This window comes from Puma concolor, chromosome A2, assembly GCF_028749965.1.
Source record: "Puma concolor isolate L17-30 chromosome A2, mPumCon1.1.hap2, whole genome shotgun sequence".
In the NCBI taxonomy this organism is placed as follows: domain Eukaryota; kingdom Metazoa; phylum Chordata; class Mammalia; order Carnivora; family Felidae; genus Puma; species Puma concolor.
The window spans coordinates 171,287,672-171,306,399 of NC_141668.1; the positions used below are offsets into that span (position 1 = coordinate 171,287,672).

The window sequence follows — 18,728 nt, forward strand, 5'->3', positions numbered from 1 at the left end:
TTCGCGTGACCCCCCCCCCCCCCCCCGCCTCGGACTGCTGGCTAGGCTGACCCCGGCCATCTGCGTCCTAGCCGCTGTCGAACTCCCTGGCCTGGACGTCCTCAGGGCTTCCACAGGCCCCACTTTTCCCCTCCGAGTCCCAAGGATCCCTGCCCAGCGTCGGGGAACGATGTTCCCAACCCTTGTGTACCGCCGGGCCGGAATGCTCTGCCTCGCCGAGGGGTCCCGAGCCCGGCCCTTTGCAACCCCACCCGTCTCCTCTTCCCGATGCCCCGACCCCACTCCTCCTCCAGCGGACACCGGCCTTCCCCACCCGTGAGCGGGGCGCAGGAAGAGAGACGAATGCAGGTTCACTGGGCGGGGCGCCCCACTCCTCCCTTGTCCAGCCGCGGGGCTCCGGGAAAGGCGAGAGGGATTCCCGCAGAAGGGGGCGAAGGAACGAAGGGAGCGCGGTCCGGCAGGGCCCAGGTCCGGGGAGAGAAGGGGGGGGGGGGGGGAAGGGTCGCGCACGTGGCCGGGGGGCGGGGCTGGCCGCTTCCGCACCCCCACCCGGCCACGTGGGGAGCGAAGCCCTCCCCCATCGAGAACGGGGGCGCGCCCGGGCCCGGGGTGGAAGCGTCCGGGGAAGGGGCGGGCTCCCGCCGGCCGCGCGCCCTGGCGTGGGGTGGGCGCGCCCGCGAGGGGGCGGGGCGCGCGCCGGGGAGGGAGGGAGGGCTGCGCCGGGAGGGGGTGGGGCCGTCCGGGGAGGGAAGGAGGGACGTGCCGGGACGGGGCGGAGCGCTCCCGGGAGGGAGGATCATACCGGAGGAGGGCGGAGCTTGCCGGCGTGGGGAGGGGGTACTCCGAGAAGGGCCCGGGGGCGCGCGCCGCGGGTTACGGAGGCGGGGTCTCTGGCTGGGGGCCCGCGTGGGGAGGGCGCGCTTGGAGAAGCAGGCGGGGGCGCGCTCCAGGGCCGGAGTGGGCGCGCCGGGGGCGGCTCCTTCGGCCCGGACCCCGCCCCCGGCGGCCGCGCGCCGCCGGCAGGGCGGTGGAGGGCGCGCCGGGCGGGGGGCGTGGCCGCGCGCCCCGAGGGGGCGTCCTCCGGGCGGGGCGGGCCGCGGCCGCCCCCGCGGGCTCCGGTGCGTCAGGGCGCGTCAGGCGGGGCGGGGCGGGCCGAGCGCGGGCGGCGGCGGCGGCGGCGCGCGCCGGCCTCCTCCTCCTCCTCCTCCTCCTCCGCCTCCCGCACTCGAGCAGCCGCCGCCGGCCGGACGGGCACCGCTCCCGCCGCCTCCTTTCAGCCCGCTCGGCCCGCGCCGCGCGCCTTTGCCCGGCATGTCGGCGGCCGTGGCGTGCGTGGATTACTTCGCTGCCGACGTGCTCATGGCCATCTCCTCCGGCGCGGTGGTGCACCGCGGGCGACCGGGCCCCGAGGGCGCGGGCCCCGCCGCCGGCTTGGAGGTGCGCGCGCCGCGCCGCGAGGCCGCCCCACCCGGGCCCCCGGGCCCGCCACCGCCGCCCCCCGCCGCCTCCGGCCCGGGCCCCGCCGCCACCGCCGCCGCCGCGCCCCACCTGCTGGCCGCCAGCATCCTGGCCGACCTGCGCAGCGGGCCCGGCGCCGCCCCGGGGGGCGCCTCGCCCGCCTCCTCCTCCTCGGCCGCCTCGTCCCCGTCCTCCGGCCGCGCCCCCGGCGCCGCGCCCGCCGCCGCCAAGAGCCACCGCTGTCCCTTCCCGGGCTGCGCCAAGGCGTACTACAAGTCCTCACACCTCAAGTCGCACCTGCGGACGCACACAGGTGAGCCCCGCTCCCCTGTCCCGCGCGCGCGCGCGGTCTCCTGCGCCCCTTCCCCCTCCGGGACCCCAAAACTGCGTGGCGCGTGGGGGGCGGGGAGGGGGGCGCGCCCGGGCCGCCGCCGCCGCGCCGGCCGGGCGGGCGGGGCCTCGGTGGGTGGGGCGCGCGCAGGGGGCGTGGCGGCCACGCGGTCGGGCGGCGCGCGGTTGGCGGGCGCGACGGTGGTGGCTGCAGGCGCTCTCGGGGCGCGCGGCGCGATGGGGTCCGTGGGCGGGATCGGGGCTCCCGGACCGTCCCCTCCCCCCTCGGCTCCGTTTCTCCTTAATTTCCTGTGGCGTTTGGGTCTGGGGAGTGGATATTGTGGTTGGAGCACGTAGCTCTGAGATGGTTGTGTTTTCCTTTCCCTGTCTCAGTTTCCCTATCTGGAGAGGGAGGAGGAGCCGCGCCGCCGCCTCCGGGGTGGCATCGAGGATTCACCCCCGAGGGCAGCAGAGCCCCTGGCGCGGGAGCCGGGGTGGGGGGGGGGGTGCCCGCGCGTTTTTGTTTTTTTTTTTTTTTTCCTTATGAGTTTTAATACGGCGGAGGGCGGGGCTGAGAGTGAGGGTTGGGGCCAGAGTCGGGGTGGGGTGGGGAGAGGGATTTGAAAGGGGACCCTTGAGGGAGTCAGGTCCTCATCGCGTTTGGAGGCAGGCTTTGGGGGAGGGTTCAGCGACATTTGTCACCTCTCACAGCCGAGCGGGGGTGGGGGGGTGCGGCGATGGGACGCCTGGAGGAGTCTGAGGCAGGGCCGCCGTCATCACCCTGTCACCCCCTCCCTTGTCCCCCTCTGGGTCCACCACCCTCGACGCTGAGGATGCTCTCCAGCTGGGAGTTTGGGGTGTCAGGGTGAAGGTGGGTCTTGGTGGCTGGCCTGGGCTTGAGTGTGGAAGGCGGTCCTGCCCTGGCGGTGGGCATCTGGCCACCGGCTGTGAGGATGTACTTCGATTCCAGCCCTGCCCCTCTCCAGCACGAGGCCTATTCCGGAGCTCAGTTTTTTCATCTGTGTGAAGGGCTCACGAAAGTCTGCCTTCTGAACGTCACTGTTTCTCGTGTCGCAACACTGGCTCTGTGGACACACTCTCATTCTGGAGAGAGGGCAAGAAAGCAGGGCTGGCCATAGCGGTGTGGTGGGGACATGGCGGGGCAGCCTCAGGCCATTTGCAAGGCCTCGGATGCCAGGCGCCCTCCTCCCTGCTCTACCCCCCTCCCCGCCTCATGTCTTGTTCAGTCCCCATCCTGTCCACAGGGACATACGGGCTCTGCTTGCTAGTGGGCGTAAGGCAGGACAGGGCAGCCAGGGCAGACTTGAGGGGGCAGGGTCTGTATCTCCTGCAGGATCCTCCGTCCTTTTCTGAGCAGTCCCCGGGTGTTACCTACACTTTGAGGCACTGAGGCGTGTGTGAGGGACACCTGGGGGGCCGTGAACACAGAGAGGCATCTTTATGTGGATCTGAGGGCAGATTTCTCTCTGGGTGGGGGGCTGGGGTCAGAGCAGAGCTCTGGCTCATGCTAGGTGAGTTTGCCTGTCTGAACAATGGGGGTGCTGGAGCGGGAGACCAGCCAGAGAGGGACCTTGTTTCTCCCGCTGTATTCCTCCGCCTGTCCTAGGTAATTGTTGCCTGGCGAGGCTCTGGTGCACTGATTTGCTTTTCCCTTCTGGGTCGGTTGAAGGGGGTGGCCGGGCCACCTCCTACAGCAGCTCCCAAGAGACCCTCCTCTAGGGTGTCCTGGAGTGCTTCAGAGCCTTCATGGGCCCCCCAGGCAGTGGCGGCCGTCTCCCTAAGCCCTGGGAGAGGAGGGACTCCTTACTGGGCCCAGGACGCCAATGTTGTCATCCCTGTTTTAAACGAGAAGATTGGGCTCATCCGGGGAGTGTCCCAGGGGAGGGTGGCCTCCCTGGATGGATCCCTAGTGCCAGTGGGAACTGTAACTCCGGGTATCCTCTCCCAAAGCCCTCTTGCATAATTAGGGTGTGGGGACCCAGAGAACACAGCTCCTGGGCCAACCCTGCTATTCCTGAGATTGGAAATCCTGGACTTAGGCACCCCTGGTGTTCTGTTTTTCGAGGGTTCCACACACTTGTCTGCTTAAGACTGTAGGTTCAGTGTATCTGTGATTCCCCCCCCCCCCCGGACCACAGAGCCCCGCGTAGCTTTTCTGGCACCTAGTTGGGGGTGGGGGGAGTCGCTGCCGATATACCTGGCTTGGGGGTGGGGAAGTCATGCCTGTCCCTGGTGCCCCAAGGCTAGCTTGGTGTTCCCCATTCACAGGGGCTGGCCTGGGGACAGATGTGACGAGGGACAATAATTAGAGGTCAGCTGTCTGCCGATTGTCCCCAGAGGCCTGTCTCCCCCTGCTCTGCCTGAGGTTCACTCCTCCTCTCAGTAAAGGGAACGAACTCCAATCCCAGCCTAGCTCCATTTTACAGATGAACAGACTGGGATCAGGTGCCTGGCCAGGGTCAAGTGTGGTACCCCCACCGTCCCTGCTCCGCTTGGCTTGGGGGTGGTGAGGCTGGGAGGGCAGTGGAGTCTTTCAGAGGGCCACCCAGCTGCAGGGGCAGGGCTGTCCTGTGCTCCCCCGGGGCCTGGCCTGCAGCCCCAGCACAGAGCTCTCCTGTGTGGGGTGGGCAGGCACTTCGGAAGCTTCAGGAGAAGTTGACGCTGTTGCTATGGATACGGAGATGAGAGGAGATGGGGCGGGGGTGGGAGGAGAGGCTGGCTGGCTCCCTGCTCTCCCAACCTCCAGATCCGGACTGCTCCCCTGCCCCAGAGCCCCCAGCTCTGAGCACGCGGTGAGCCCTACGCCTTCTGGGGTCTCAGGCTCCTTCCTGACAAGAGGGAGTCAGATCTGGAAGTGGAGCTTCTAGGCCAAGTTCTGATCCCCGGGGCACAGCTGATGCCATTCTCTGTGGGGCGTCCTGGGCACCTTGGGGAGTTCCGCAACATCCCTGGCCTTGCTCACTCCATCCCAGGAATCCCAGGAACGTACCCGGTTGCGACCAATAACAGATGTCCCCTGGGGGAGTTGCAAGGTCATCCCCCAGGAGAGACCCCCTGTTTTACTCTAAAACCCTCTCTCCTTAAGTTTGAGGAAAATCAGGTAAGGGTCCAGTGTGGTGCAAGGTACTGCGGGGAGAGCCCAGTCCCTGTGCCCTTATATTCTGGAACCTTGGGAGGGGGTGACAGTGGCAGTGATGGAGGAAGAGGCTTCTCAGCTGATAGGATGGGGTCCTGTGGGGCAGGAAGGGGTGTGTCCCCAGAGAGGGGACCACACCCTGGCCTCAGGGGATGGGGGCAAGGGCCCTGGGGCATGAGTTTTGAGGATGAGGTGGAGAAGTGAGGTGGGGAGGGTCAGAGCAGGTGAAGGGTTCCATTTAATCCCAAGGGCAGGGTGGAGGGTGGGCAGGAAAGCAGGCCCGGCTTTGCAGAGGAAAATCCGTTTATGGAGCAGGGATTAGGGTCCCGGGAGAGGGGTTGAGGAGGACTGTGGTAGGGGAGGGAGAGGGGTGGGCCAACCCACAAACCGGGGCCAAGTAAGAAGCCCCAGGACCCAGAGAGTAGGAGGTGGCTAGGGTGAACCCTAGTTTTTCTGACTGAGCAGCCCAAAGGGGGGCAGGGCAGCAGAGGTGGTATTCTTTGCTGAAGAGCCCCCCCCAGGGGAGAAGCAGATGGGGAAACTGAGGCCAGGAGGGGAAGCAGGCATCGTCCTCCCAGGGCTGAGCCGACGTAGACCCCACCCTCTCCCCCTGGCAGAGCTGTGAGCTCCTTTAAGGACAGGTGGGGTTCAGGAGACTGGTGGCTTATAGGGGGCAGGGTAGGACACTGCCAGGCCGGAGGGGGTGGGGGTGGCCTGTGAACTCCCTCCTGTAGCAGGCAGGGTGCAGAGAGCAGCTGGAACTGACTTTAGGTGCCCGTGCTATAACTGGGGAGTGCGGGAGGGCCCCCAACATTGTGGGGGGCGATAACCACCTCCGCCCAGGCTCCCTGATAAACGTGGCCCAGATGGCCTGGGAGCGGGCAAGTGATACCAGTCCCAGGAGCCGGCCGCCAGGGGAGTGAGGGCTGGAGGGCCGGCCCTCACTGTCACCCTTGCCCAGCACTGTTCTCCCCATCACACATGCTGGGGGGGGGTGGGGGGGTGGTTGGGGGCGGTGTTACCCTCTCATCCCCAGGCACCAAGAGCCCCCATGCCAAGGATGCCCGTCTGGGTGCCAAGCGGGTGATGGCAGTGTGGGTCTTCAAGGAGGAAGGGGGGATGAGGGGCTGCACGTGGTTGGCCCTTTAAACAAATGGTAGTGGGAGCCCCCACCTGGGGGGGTGGGGGCAGGGCGGGGAGGAGGGGTGAACCGCATGATGAACCAACAGTTAAGCCAGCAGCCCAAGCTTGGCTGGGAGCTCTCCCAGCCGTAGACTCTCTCCACAGATGAGTTAGGTGCCCATGGCATGCCAGGCCTGTGCCCTCAGCTTTGCAGTCAGGTGAGGGGGCAGATATCACACCTAGGAGATGCTAAGCACAAGGTTATTGAAGCTAAGAAAGGGGACTGTGAAGTGCACCAGCGGGGTAAAAGGTAAACACTTTCGGCTTTGATCCTGGATCAGGGAGTCGCTCTGGGAGTTCGGAGGGCAGAGCCCAGACTGGGCGGCTCAGCCCCAAGCCTATGGGCTACTGCACCAGTCCAGGCAGGAGCTGGAGTCTAGAGCCAGGGTGGGGTCTGGAGATACTGTGAAGGCGCTACTGATGGGATTTGCTGCCCGGTACCACGCAGGCCAGGGTGAGGGGCAGAGAGATGGCTGGGGGATGCCTGCCTTAGTTTTCGTGGCAACAGCACAGTGCTTGAAAGGGGAACCCTACGGGAGGAGCTGGGATGTGGGGTGGGGTAGGTGGGAGGCCTTGGCTTTTAGGGGGCAGGGCCCAGGGGTGGTTAAAATCCCAGAACATGGGGCGTTTTGGTGGCTCAGTCAGTTGAGCGTCTGACTCTTGATCTCAGCTCAGGTCGTGGTCTCACAGTTCCGGGGATGGAGCCCTGTGTCAGGTCCGGAGCTGACCGCACGGAACGTGCCTGGGATTCTCTCTCGCTTTCCCTCTGCCTCCCTGTTCCCCCTCGCTTCTGCGCACTCCCTTTCTCAAATAAATTAAGGAAATAATAATCATAAAATCCCAGAACGGGGCACCTGGCCGGCTCAGTAGGTGGAGCATGGAACTCTTCGTCTCGGGGTGAGATTGAGCCCCACATTGAGTGTAGAGATCACTTAAAAACTATGAAATAAAATCGCAGAATAGACAAGCCTCCCGTGGGCGGGTCTTTGTAAAGCCATAATGGCTACTTGAAGGGGACCCCCTGCCCTGCTCTCCAGACCTCAGCATCTATTTTCCACCTTTCTGCTGTATTTCCAGAACTGCTCTCTGGGCTCTTTCTGGACTACTCAGGGGCCGTTTTCAGGTAGTCTCAGCTGCTCCCCACCTTCTGTAGCTCTGCGAGAGTGCTCCCTCACTCGTCCTCCCCCATGCAGTCTTCCTGGTAGGTGGGCGTTTGTTCCGATCAGTTGGCAGACACCCCTCCCTACCCCTAGGGATGACCTCAGGAGGTCACGGTGAAGGTTAGTTGTCAGAGCCCTGGTCCTTGGCCTCTGGCCCTGCGGGGGGGGGGGGGGGGGGGGAGGTGGGGCACCCACCCCACGCAGGCCAAGCCGTCCTGGCTCAGGGACCACCTTTGCTCTGTCCTGTATCAGGTCTCAGGACCTCTTGGCCTCCGTTTTTCTGAGCCTGCACGGCACTGTGGTGGCCCCAACTGTCCCGAGGTCACCCCAGCCCAAGTCAAAAGGTTATGTCCACCAGGGCCCCGCCCACCACATCTTCCTCCAGTCCCTGTTCCAGTCTGCTTTGGGGCAGCCGGTGGCCGTACCTAGGGTCCCCTCCGGCTCTGAGCTTCCCGGTTGCTCCCCACCAACCTCCTGGCTAGTGGGCTGTGGGAGGGTGACAGGGCCTGGTATCTTGCAGGCATTCGCTCGACGTTGTGGGGGCGGCGGGAAGCCTCCGCGCCCAGGTCTCCGCCACCCGCGTGTGCACGTGAGCGCCCCAGCAACTGGGTGTGGGGCGGGGCTGGCGGGCGTCCAGCCGGCGGCAAGTCGACCCCGACCCCCCCCCCCCCCCCCCCCCCGCCCTAGAGGGAGCGGGACCACGTGAGCGAGGCCGGCTGGGCTGCGGATGTCCCCGCCGCCACCGAGCTACGTGCGGCAGCTGTGTTCCCGGCGGCTGCATGTGTCCTGCCCCAGTGGGCGCTGGCACCGCTCTTGCAACCTGCTCATCGCAAAGTAGAACTGCCGGAGGAGGGGAGGCTGGGAGGCGGGTACTAGTCCCGCCGCCCGAAATGGGGAAGTGAGCCAACTGCGGGGCGCGCCAGCAGCGGGATGCCCGCCCCCCCCTCCGCCCCGCCTGCGCCCTGCAAGATGGCGACAGGACTGCACGCCCCTCGGAAGGGGCGCCGCTCCCCCTGGCACCAGGTCTGGTCTAAAGCCAGCAGCCCCGCCTCCAAAACCGGACTCCCCTCCCCCAGACTGCAGCCCCGGGGAACTGTCAGATCCAAGCCTTCCGCCATCCAGGTGGGGTAGGGGTCCTTTCCGGGCTGTTTTGAGCTCCGTGGTTCCCGTAGACGATGCCCTTGCTGAGACCCCTCCCCCTGCCTTCTGGATTGTTCCAGGGAAGGGTGCAGCCCCAGAGACTTAGGGTCTGCGAGGTCTTGGGCATAGTTGTGTAACCTCCCCTCCCCCCCAGGGGTAGGTGACAAGTCACCTGGATTCACAGTCTCCTGGGGGCATGCGCTGCCCCAGGCGTGAGCCTGAGCCACAGGCAACCCACAAGAAATCTTCTTGGGGGGACCGCTGGACTCCACCTCCTCCTTTGGTGCTGGTGGTAGCCAGGAAGAAGGGGTGGGGGAGGGGAGGTTTTGGTCCCGCTCTTTCCTGGGCCCTGGGAGATGGCAGGAGCCCCTCTGCCTCTTCTGACCCCTACTCCCCTCCCCCACCCCTCCCCAGCGGTTGTCCCCGGGACAGTCCCTTAGCTTTCAGAGCAGAGATGTTCCTGGCCTACCCTGTTCCCCCCACGGCCACAGGTCTGTCCCGTGGGCCCTCCTGCTGGCTCCCGGTTACCTCCACCATCGGTCCTGTTTGGGGAGCCTTTCTCTGATCCTAGACCGTGTACCTTCTTCTGGGTGTGTTCCCTGAGACAAGGTCAGCCTGGGTCACTGCAGGGCCAGCATGTAACCCAGGATGTGACCACCCTGACCGCTCTGTGGCCTCCCCCAATTCCAGCGCTCTGCCTTCCTATGTGGGGCTCCATCCAGTGCCACAAAGGGTATAGCACAGGGGTGCGGGCATCACGGATCGGTGTCCACATTCTGTCCACACCCCCACCACACACACACTCCAGAACTCGTGGACAAAGCAACGCCTGGGGAGTCCAGGGTTCCAGGTGCCGGGCGCGGGGCGCAAGGGTGCAAGCTCCAGGATGCTTACCACCCCTTGGCCTGGGGCGTGGCGGGGTCCCCGGTGGACCCTGCGTAGAGGTGGGGCCCTCGGCGCTCCCGGGTCGGCCGGGGAGATGCGGACAATACTCGCTGGGGGTCGGGCTGAAGCGTTCTGGGGCTGAGACCCCAGACGCGAGGGGTGGGTGGGGACCGGCGCTCGGGGCTGGCAGCGCCGTTCGGTTCTCGGCAGGATGGGCGAGGCCAGCCGGGGAGGTGGGAGGGGTCTGCAGAGGAAGTTGCAGGGTGGCGGCCCGCCCCTCCCCTCACGGTCTGTTCCGCGGGGGCGGGGGCGGGGTGAGGCCAGTGGCCGTGGCCTCCAGGCCCTCCCCTTGCCGGCGGCCGTCTGTGCCTGGGCCTCGTGCCCTTCTCCTGCCTCTGCCCCTGTGTGGGGCTGCAGGTGGCCCTAGAGGCCCTTCACGTGTTCTCCGTCCATAGAGGGGCCACAAGGGTCAGTGGGTCGTTGGGCCACGGGAATCCGCCCAGGCACCCCCACACCGACTTTGCGTCCGGGGTGGTCATTTTCAAAAGGAGGGGGCCAACGGGTTGTGAACACCTGAGAGCCTCCGGTAAGCTCCAAAGGAGAGCGGAGGTGGAGGTGGGGACGGCGGGATCCATTTGCATCGGGAGAAGCCCCTGCAAAACCCCGCATGCGTTCCGAGCAGGCGCGCACGTGTGTGTGGCTCGTGCACCGCTAGACCCTGTCACGGATGTCACGGAGGCGGTGCGGTGGTGCCGCGGGGGCGGGCCTGGAAGGGCTCGGGCTCCGCACGGTCTTCTTTTAACGCACGGAAACTGCTCGTGGAATTACTACGAGTTCATAGGAAAGAAAGGGCAGGAATACTAATTAGGGGTTCTTGAAGTGAGTGGGGCTTTCCTCTGCACATTTCCACGTGTTCAATTCACGCCCGGAGTTCAGCCTCTAGAAAGGGGGGCGGGGGGGGACGAGTTGCCCCGCCGCCCCCCCCCCCCCCCCCCCCACTGACCACGCTGTCTGCCCTCTGCCTCCTCTGCCCAGGTGAACGCCCCTTTGCCTGTGACTGGCCTGGCTGCGACAAGAAGTTCGCGCGCTCCGACGAGCTGGCGCGCCACCACCGGACGCACACCGGCGAGAAGCGCTTTCCCTGCCCCCTCTGCTCCAAGCGCTTCACCCGGAGCGACCACCTGACCAAGCACGCGCGCCGCCACCCCGGCTTCCGCCCGGAACTGCTCCGGCGCCCGGGCGCCCGCAGCACCTCGCCCAGCGACTCGCTGCCCTGCAGTCTGGCGGGCAGCCCCGCGCCCAGCCCCGCGCCCAGCCCGGCCCCCTCTGGCCTGTAAGGGCCCTAGTCCAGCCCACCCTGCCGCACCCCTGCTGGGCCTGGGCCTGGAGCACCAGCAAAACGCCTGCTGTCCACAGCCCGGGGCGGGCCACGGACCGACAGCCGGTGTCCCCGACACTGGGGGGGGGTGGCCCTTGGGAGGGGTGGCTGGGGCCCCGTGTGTGTAAATAGCCATGTCGGATAACTCTCTTCCTATGTGTTAAACAGGAACCCCAGGTGGGCAGCCGGCCGGCGCTCCCCTCCCCCCATCGCCACCTCCCTGCTTCGGAGAGGGTGGGTCTGGGGGGAGTGGCCCAGGAAAGGGGCACGTAACCAGTGCTCAGACTTGGCCCCCCAGCCCTCCTCTCCAGGTTGGGATGATGTGTGCAAAGAGCCATAGATGAACCGGGGGTTCCCGCGGCCCCACCCCCACCCCGCCCGGGGCCCCCCACCCCACTGAAAGCCATTGGAGACGTTCAGGGAATTGGGGTGCGGCTCCAGCCGCCCCCATCCGGGTATTCAATCTCAGGTGTCCACAGATTCTGCCCTGCCACCCGGCTCCCCAGCAGTGGGGGCAGGGTGGGGAGGGGGGAGGCCGGGAGGGGGGAGGCAGTAGGGTCCAGGTTTTGCTCCTAAAACTGGGGTAGGGAGGGAGAGAAAGGGGTTCTTCCAAAGAGCATTTTGACTCTCGTTTGGGGAAGGTGGATAACACGGGCTGGGGCAGATGCCTGCTTATTTATTTTCCTCTGTCTCTGCTGGTAGGAAGGAGGGGGGCAGTGAGCGGCCCCCCTCTGGGTGGGTGTGTGAGTGTGTGAGTGAGGACTGCTCCCTTCGGGGTAGAGTCCCCAGCTTTGGCCTTCCATAGCATCACATGACAATCAATCTCTCCTGTTTGGGACCATGACCAGTCATTGAGCATCGGGCAGCCCTTCCCTGCAGGTGCCCCTGGACCAGAGGTTGAGGTCCTGCTTTGCAAGGGCAGGAAGCATGAGGGCTGACCCCTGAACCCCATGGGATAGCTCGCTTTTTTGGACCGGATAGAATATTTTTTCAGGCGCCAATCCCTTTCTTGATCTGGGCCCCATGGGTGGTCCATTGTCCTCAGGGGGTGTGGGTGTTGGGGGGAAGGTCTGTATGATCCCTGCTTATGGTAGGGAGGGGTAAGCGCCATGACCCCTCCTGGTGTCTTCCCACTGTGGCTTCGGTTGGATTTCATTTTGGGTAGGGACTGAGGGCCGTGCCCTAGAATGGGACAGACCCAGGGTCCCTGTCCCAAGACCCTGAAAGGACCCATCGCCCACTGTTGGCTGCAGGAGGTTTTTGGCACCCACGTGTGTTCCAGAACCCTTCTGTCTCCCCACTGGGGGCTGGGGATCTGGATGGCGGTGTGGACTGGACCTGCCTTGGCAGGATCAGGGGGTGGGTGCCTGGGGTCCTGGGGAGGAGGCCAGGGAAGCCCTTTGGAGCTGGGCTGGGAAGGGTCTTCTGGCCCAGTCTCTGGGCAGATCTTGGCAGGGCTGGCCCATTCGTGCCCTTAAACCCTCCCTGCCAGCAGTGTTGGTGAGATGCCTTAGTCTGTGGGGGCAGGCTGGGGTCCCATTTTCCTTTATGTCTTTATGGACGTCCTCCTGATTGTCCCATCCCTGGCTGGTGCCTGTCCACAGGACGTGAAGTATGGGTCTGAGGGCCCAGGAGGCCGAGGACTCGTCCCTGGCCCCTCTCCAGTGTCCAGGGGTCTGGCCAGACCTGTGCCCCTCCTCCCCCAAGGAGCTGGAGGTCACTGGGACCTGGTTCCAGCCACTTCGCTGTGGCATCTCAAGGGGAGGGCCCCAAGGGACTCGTGCTGTCAGGTGGCGCCCCCCCACCCCCACCCCCACCTTACCCTGCCCTGCCTGGCCTTTTCCTTGTATTTAATTAAACAAGCCCTTTTTTAAACCCGACTCTGGTGACTGTGTGGTCTTTCTCACCTCTGGCCTTCAACCGGAGAACTCTCTGAGTCTCTGTGTCCCACGCAACAGGGTAGCCTCCAGGTCACCACGTCCCGCTGCAGAAAGCGAGGCAGTGGGGCCCTGAATCTCGGGACCTGGTGGGGGCATGGGATGACGCCCCCTCAGCCCTAAGGCCTGGGGAGGGGGCTGCTGGAAGCAGAGAGCGCTGCCGTCCCGTGTCACCCACGCCTCTCGCAGCTGCACCCCCTCCTTCCCGCTCGGTTACCCGGCAACCGAGGCGCGGTGACATGGCGCCCGGGGGCGTCCCGCGCCCGCCCCCTTCCGGCACCGGGAGCCGGGCGGCAGGGGAGCCTGCGCCGCTGGGGCTGCTCGTGGGCGTGACAGGGCTCCTCCCCAGAGGGCCCCCCGCCCCCGCTGTCTGTGCCTCTCCTGGCCCCTGTGCCCAGGGGGCTGCCCACGTTCTGCACGCCGGCCTTGTGCCAGCTCCCGCCTGGAGGCGGCCGGGAGTGGGGGGGGGGGGGGCTTGGTGAGGGCTTGGCGTTCCCGGGAGCACCGAGAAGCCGATGAGGGTCTCGGACCCCTTCCTAGGAGATAGACACGCAGATTCCAGCGGTCTCCCGAGCCCCGAGGGCGGGTGTGGCTTGGGCGGGGAGCCAGACCCTCCCCAGGGCCTCCCCGGAGTCCGTCCCCGGGGAAGGCGGAGGCTGCGCCCTCTGGCGGCCGCCCCTGTCATTGCACCGCCGGCTCCCGCCGCGCCCTCCTCGGGGTCCGGGGTCCGGCCCTGGCGGCCGCGCAGGTGGCCCTCAACCTGGGCGCGGGGCCCTCGCCCTTTCTCGAGGTCGGCCTCCCTGTTGCATCCCCCTAGCTCCTGCTTCACTTTGTCCCCCTTTCTACTGGCTTCTGCCCCGCAGGCCCGCCGACGTTGCTCCCTGGACCCCTGTCCCACTGTCCCTCTCCAGCTCTTCTGGCCTTTCTGCCCCTTTGGGCAGAGTTCCTGGGATTCGGGGAACGCAGCCCCTGCCTCCAGTCTCTCTCGGACACCATCCCACGTGCTCCGAACAGCTCGAAGATGTCCCCCTCCTGCCTTCTCGACACTCCCTGGTCATGCGGCCTCGGGGACCCCTGACCCTCCCCGATGCCCCCCACCCCCCACCCCAGGCTAATGTTCCCCTCTGGCTGTGCTTCTTGTACGCTGACCTCCTCTGTGTGCAGACGATACTCCCTGGTCCGACACCAGGACCTCACCCTCAACTCCAGACCCTGAAGGTGCCAACTCTCACCCCCAGGCCGCCCAGTCCCATCCCCACCTCGGGCACTGGTACCCCCATGTTTCCTGGTGCAGAGGCCCGAATCCTTGACCTTGACTCAGTCTGACTACCACGCCCATTTCCATCAGGAAATCTCCCCGGAGTTTTCAGAGCACATCCGAAATCTGCCCACTTGTACCCGGTCCTGGCGTCCTCCCAGTCCACCACCTCGTCTCCTCATCTCAGGCAGTCTCCCCCACCCTGGTCCCCGGGGTCGCGCCGTCCCACCGTCGCCCCGCCCCCGTCCGCCCTCCCCTCAGCGGCCACCAGAGGACGGTCGTGAGCACCCGAGTCAGGTCCCGCCCCCTAATGCCTACAGCCCTGGGAGGCTCCCACCTCCCTCCGTGTGAAAGCCTAAGTCCTCACGGAAGTCCCCAAGGCCCTGTGCGACCTGCCCCCATCCCCTGCATCCCTTCCATTCCCCCGTGTTTCCCTCTTGCCCACTCTGCTCCAGCCACGCGGACCTCCCCTCGGTTCCTCCAACACGCAGGCCTGGTGCTGCCCCCAGGGCGTTTGCACAGACTGTGCCTGCTGCCTGGAATACCCTTCCCCCTCTTTAGAACTGTTCATATCCCACCGTCCTCAGAGGACTACACGGACCACCTCTTAGTCCCCTACCCTGTTCTACTCCCCCCGCGCCCCCCCCCCCATAGCACTTAAATCATGCTATATCATTTACTTATTTCCAATTGTCTGTCTCCCCCATTGAGAACACTACTGCACCAGGGTCGGGATCTCTGCCTTGTTCACCGATGTTTCTAGCACTGTGTCTGGCATATAGTAGGTACTCGGTGAATATTTGCTGAATGGATGACCAAGGCCATCCTCGGGCGTGGATGGAGACCAGGCGGGCTCTCGCAGAGGGGGCCCCTCGCTTCACCTCGCACGCGCCGTCAGACCACTCTCAGGGGCTCACCCTTCTGTTATTGGCGATGGCAGGTGTTGAGAGACCCCTGCATGAGGGGCCTCGGGGCCTCAGGTGGCTGAGGTGAGGAGGGCAGTAGGCTGGGAGGGGGCTCCTCGTGTGCTCACAGGGGTCGGTGGCCATCACCAGCCGCTGGACCCAAGGGTGGCCAACTGTTCATACAGAGGCTGGGACGGCAGCTTTTAGGTAACGTCTCCCCAAGTTTTAAACATGGGCGGCAACAGATTTATATCATTTGAAAAACTAGTACAGCACTCAAAAAACCTAGCCCCCAAACACGCACGTTGAAAACAAACACACGCTGCACAGCAGCACAGAGCACAACGCCCAGAGACGCGGCAGCCAGGTGCCCTTGACCGGCGAGCGGACGCGACCGTGTCCACCGCGTACGCGCACATCCCACGGCCGGGAGCAGGAGGGAGGCGCCCACACCCGGCGCCCCGCGGACGGGACCCTGAACACAGGTGCGCCGCGGGACAGACTCTGAACACACGACGCTCAGGGAGGGAACCAGACGCGAGAGGCCACACGGGGTGTGAGTCCTCGTGTGTGAAACGTCCAGAACGGGCTCGTCCACGGCCAGGAGGGGGGCTCAGGGGGGACCGGGGAGGGGGAGGGCGTGCTGGGGGAGGTGATGGCTGATGGAGACGGGGTTTCTTTTTGGTTTCAGAATATTCTGGAATTACACAGAGGTGATGGTTGCACAGAACAGTGAATGTACCAAATGCCCCTGAATTCTCACTTTTTAAAATCAAGTAATTATTTTTTTTGTAATTTTTTAATGTTTATTTTTAAGAGAGAGAGAAAGTGCCAATGCAGGAGGGGCAGAGAGAGAGAGAGGGAGAGACCGAGAATCCCAAGCAGGCTCTGTGCTGTCAGCACAGAGCCCCACAAGGGGCTCAAACCCACGAACCATGAGATCATGACCTGAATCGAAATCAAGAGTTGAACGCTTAACCAACTGAGCCACCCAGGCGCCCTATTAATTTATTTATTAAAGTTTATTTAGTTTGCGAGAGAGAGAGAGAGAGAGAGAGAGAGAGAGATTGTAAGTGGGGGAGGGGCAGAGAGAGAGGGAGAGAAAATCAGAATCCCAAGCAGGCTCCATGCTGTCAGCAGAGAGCCTGATGCGGGGCTCAGACTCACAAACCGTGAGATCATGACCTGAGCTGAAGTCGGATGCCTAACCGACCGAGCCACCCAGGTGCTGAATTTTCACTTTTAAAATGATTAATTTGGAGGGCACCTGGGTGGCTCAGTTGGTAGAGCATGTGATTCTTGACCTCAGAGTCATAAGTTCAAGCCCCATGTGGGGGGTAGAGGTTACTTAACAATAAAGTCTTAAAAAATAAAATAAAATGATTAGTTTTGTTAATGTGAACTTCCCCTAAATAAAAAAGGGGAACGAAGCGGGGAAGAATTTGTCCAGGATGCCCTGTTGTCCCATCCACCCCTGCCCGCATTTCTTGTTTTCACTCACTAAAGTCTTATCCCAGTTAGCACACATCACATGCGGTTTTCCACACCCGCCTAGAACTGAGGACACATTCCTTCCTTGAACATTCATTGATCCATGTTACAGATATGTGTTTAGGTCCTGTGTCCAGCCGGGTCCTGTGGTCGCGGGCCCTGGCCCTGAGGTTCCCTTAGTCCGGTAAGGGGTGGGAGGAGGCAGATGTGAAAAAAATGTGTTCGCTGTCGGGGATAGAAAATGTTGTGAGGCTGCCGTGGCGGGAGACCCTCGGGGAGAAATGTGGTTGTCAATTGGAGAAACCCCACTTCATCCTCCTCCGTGGCTCCCAACCCTTTGTGGCTCCCCATTGCCCTCCTGGTTTGGACAACAAGCACCCTCACACATTCACAGCCGCAGGTTGCCTCTTGCCCGGACACTTGCTCAAGAGAGAGTGTCTGTGCTCAGAATCCCCCCGCCCCGCAATATTCCGTGCACCCTCCACTGTCAACGCTTACTGCGTTTGAAACCAGGGGCTCTCGGTGATATGGCCAAAGAGGCAAGGGCTCTCCGCCCTCAGGGCCCACTGACCAGCCACCAGACAGACTTCGGACAAAAATCAGATCGTGTCCTCTGGAGAGTCATCTCTGACTCTCTCCACCCCACCTGCCCTCCATTACTGTCCTTCTTAGTCAATTAATTTGTAATTGTGGTAAAAATACATAACAAAACGTTCCCTTGTAACCACTTGTGAGAGTACAGTTCACTGGCATTAAGCAAACACACACTGCTGTGCAGCCACCCCCACCATCCATCTCCAGAACTTTCCATCTCCCCAAACTGAGACTCAGTCCCCACGAAGCACCGACTCCCTGTCCCCTGGCCTGTCCTGGGCTCCCACCATCTACTCTGTCTCTGTGGACGGGGCTCCTCCAGGGACCCCCTGTGAGTGGGGTCACGCAGGACGTGTCCTTCTGTGTCTGGCTTCTGTCACTGCGCACGGTGTCCTCCGGGTCCATCCACGTGGTGGCAGGTGGCAGGACGTCCTTTCTTCTTCAGGCTGAATAACAACATTTCATTACATGGACAAACCACATTTTGTGTACCCACTCACCTGTTGATAGATAAGGGCTGTTCCCATCTCTTGGCTGTTGTGAATTATGCTGCTGTGAACAGGGGTGTACAAATACCTCTTCAGGACCCTTCTTTCCATTCTTTTGGATATACAACCCGAAATGAGATTGCTGTATCATAGGGTAGCTCCCTTTTATTTATTTATTTATTTTTTTTTAATTTTTTTTTTCAACGTTTATTTATTTTTGGGACAGAGAGAGACAGAGCATGAATGGGGGAGGGGTAGAGAGAGAGGGAGACATAGAATCGGAAACAGGCTCCAGGCTCTGAGCCATCAGCCCAGAGCCTGACGCGGGGCTCGAACTCACAGACCGCGAGATCGTGACCTGGCTGAAGCCGGACGCTTAACCGACTGCGCCACCCAGGCGCCCCTTCCTTTTAAACTTTTTGAGGAATGACCATACTATTTTGGCCGCACCATTTTATAATCCCACCAACGTACACTGTATGGATTATAAATATGTTTATATATATACTATATATAAGTTTATATGCTTATGTGTGTGTGTGTGTGTATATATATATATATATATATATATATATATATACATACTGTGTATGTGCATATATATATATGAACTTGAACTCAGGACCCTGAGATCAAGAGTCACTCGCTCCACCGACTGAGCCAGCCAGGCGCCGCATTCTTACAATTTTTCATTAAGATGTTGGCCTAACCCTCCAGGCTCCAGGGACCCTCCCCTCCCCACCATATCCCTCATTTGTCCAGGTCAAGGTAGCATCTAGGGTAGATCTTGGTATACACTAGGCACGCAATTTTATGTGAACACATGAATGAGTGAGAACGGGATTCTTGTGGGTCCGGGACAAGAGTCCAGCGGGGAGAAAGGAAGCACTCATTGACTCAAGTCAGCTGCACACCAGGGCGGAGGTAAGCTTTAGGGGTAAACGGAGCAGGTTCCCAGGCACAAGACGCGCCTGTAGGGCTCGCCTCGTCCGGCAGGGGGCACTTCAGGGCAACGTGTTCCTAAAACGCAAATTAATAGCAAATGCATGACAGCTGGTCCTGACGGACTTCGTTGTTGTTGTTTTTGTTGTTTTTTTTTTTGATCAGGCGCGCAGTAGACAGCCCAGGCGCCGTCGGGGCCTCGGGCTCAAGATGGCTTTGCTGCCATAGCTCAGGGCCGGGCGGCGGCGCCGGCGAAGCCCCTGGAGGCCGCAGGCGGGGCCGCCCGCACCCTCCGTCCCTCCCCCCGCGGCCACCTGTCCCTGCCCACGGGTCCGCGAAGCGCCTCGGTTCCTCGAGGGCTGGAGTTTCTGATCAGGCGCGCTGCGGGCAGCCGCTCCCGGGGTCCCTTGCGGCGGCGTCCCG

General features: G+C 63.1%; 1 protein-coding gene across 1 annotated transcript; it reads left to right on the plus strand.

Annotated features, from left to right (window-relative positions):
• The first annotated feature begins 1,191 nt into the window (after positions 1-1,191).
• KLF16 (KLF transcription factor 16) lies at positions 1,192-12,570 on the plus strand. The gene is made up of 2 exons (XM_086699643.1): positions 1,192-1,771; positions 10,348-12,570. Exons 1-2 carry the CDS (start codon positions 1,312-1,314, stop codon positions 10,647-10,649), a joined length of 762 nt encoding a protein of 253 aa, XP_086555769.1. The 5' UTR covers positions 1,192-1,311; the 3' UTR covers positions 10,650-12,570.
• Positions 12,571-18,728: the final 6,158 nt, after the last annotated feature.

Excerpts from the sequence above, each read along its gene's own strand:
- KLF16 (XM_086699643.1), top strand. The coding sequence starts at position 1,312 with ATGTCGGCGGCCGTGGCGTGCGTGGATTACTTCGCTGCCGACGTGCTC. Across the intron at positions 1,772-10,347 it reads GCACCTGCGGACGCACACAG|GTGAACGCCCCTTTGCCTGT; the intron begins GTGAGCCCCGCT and ends TCCTCTGCCCAG.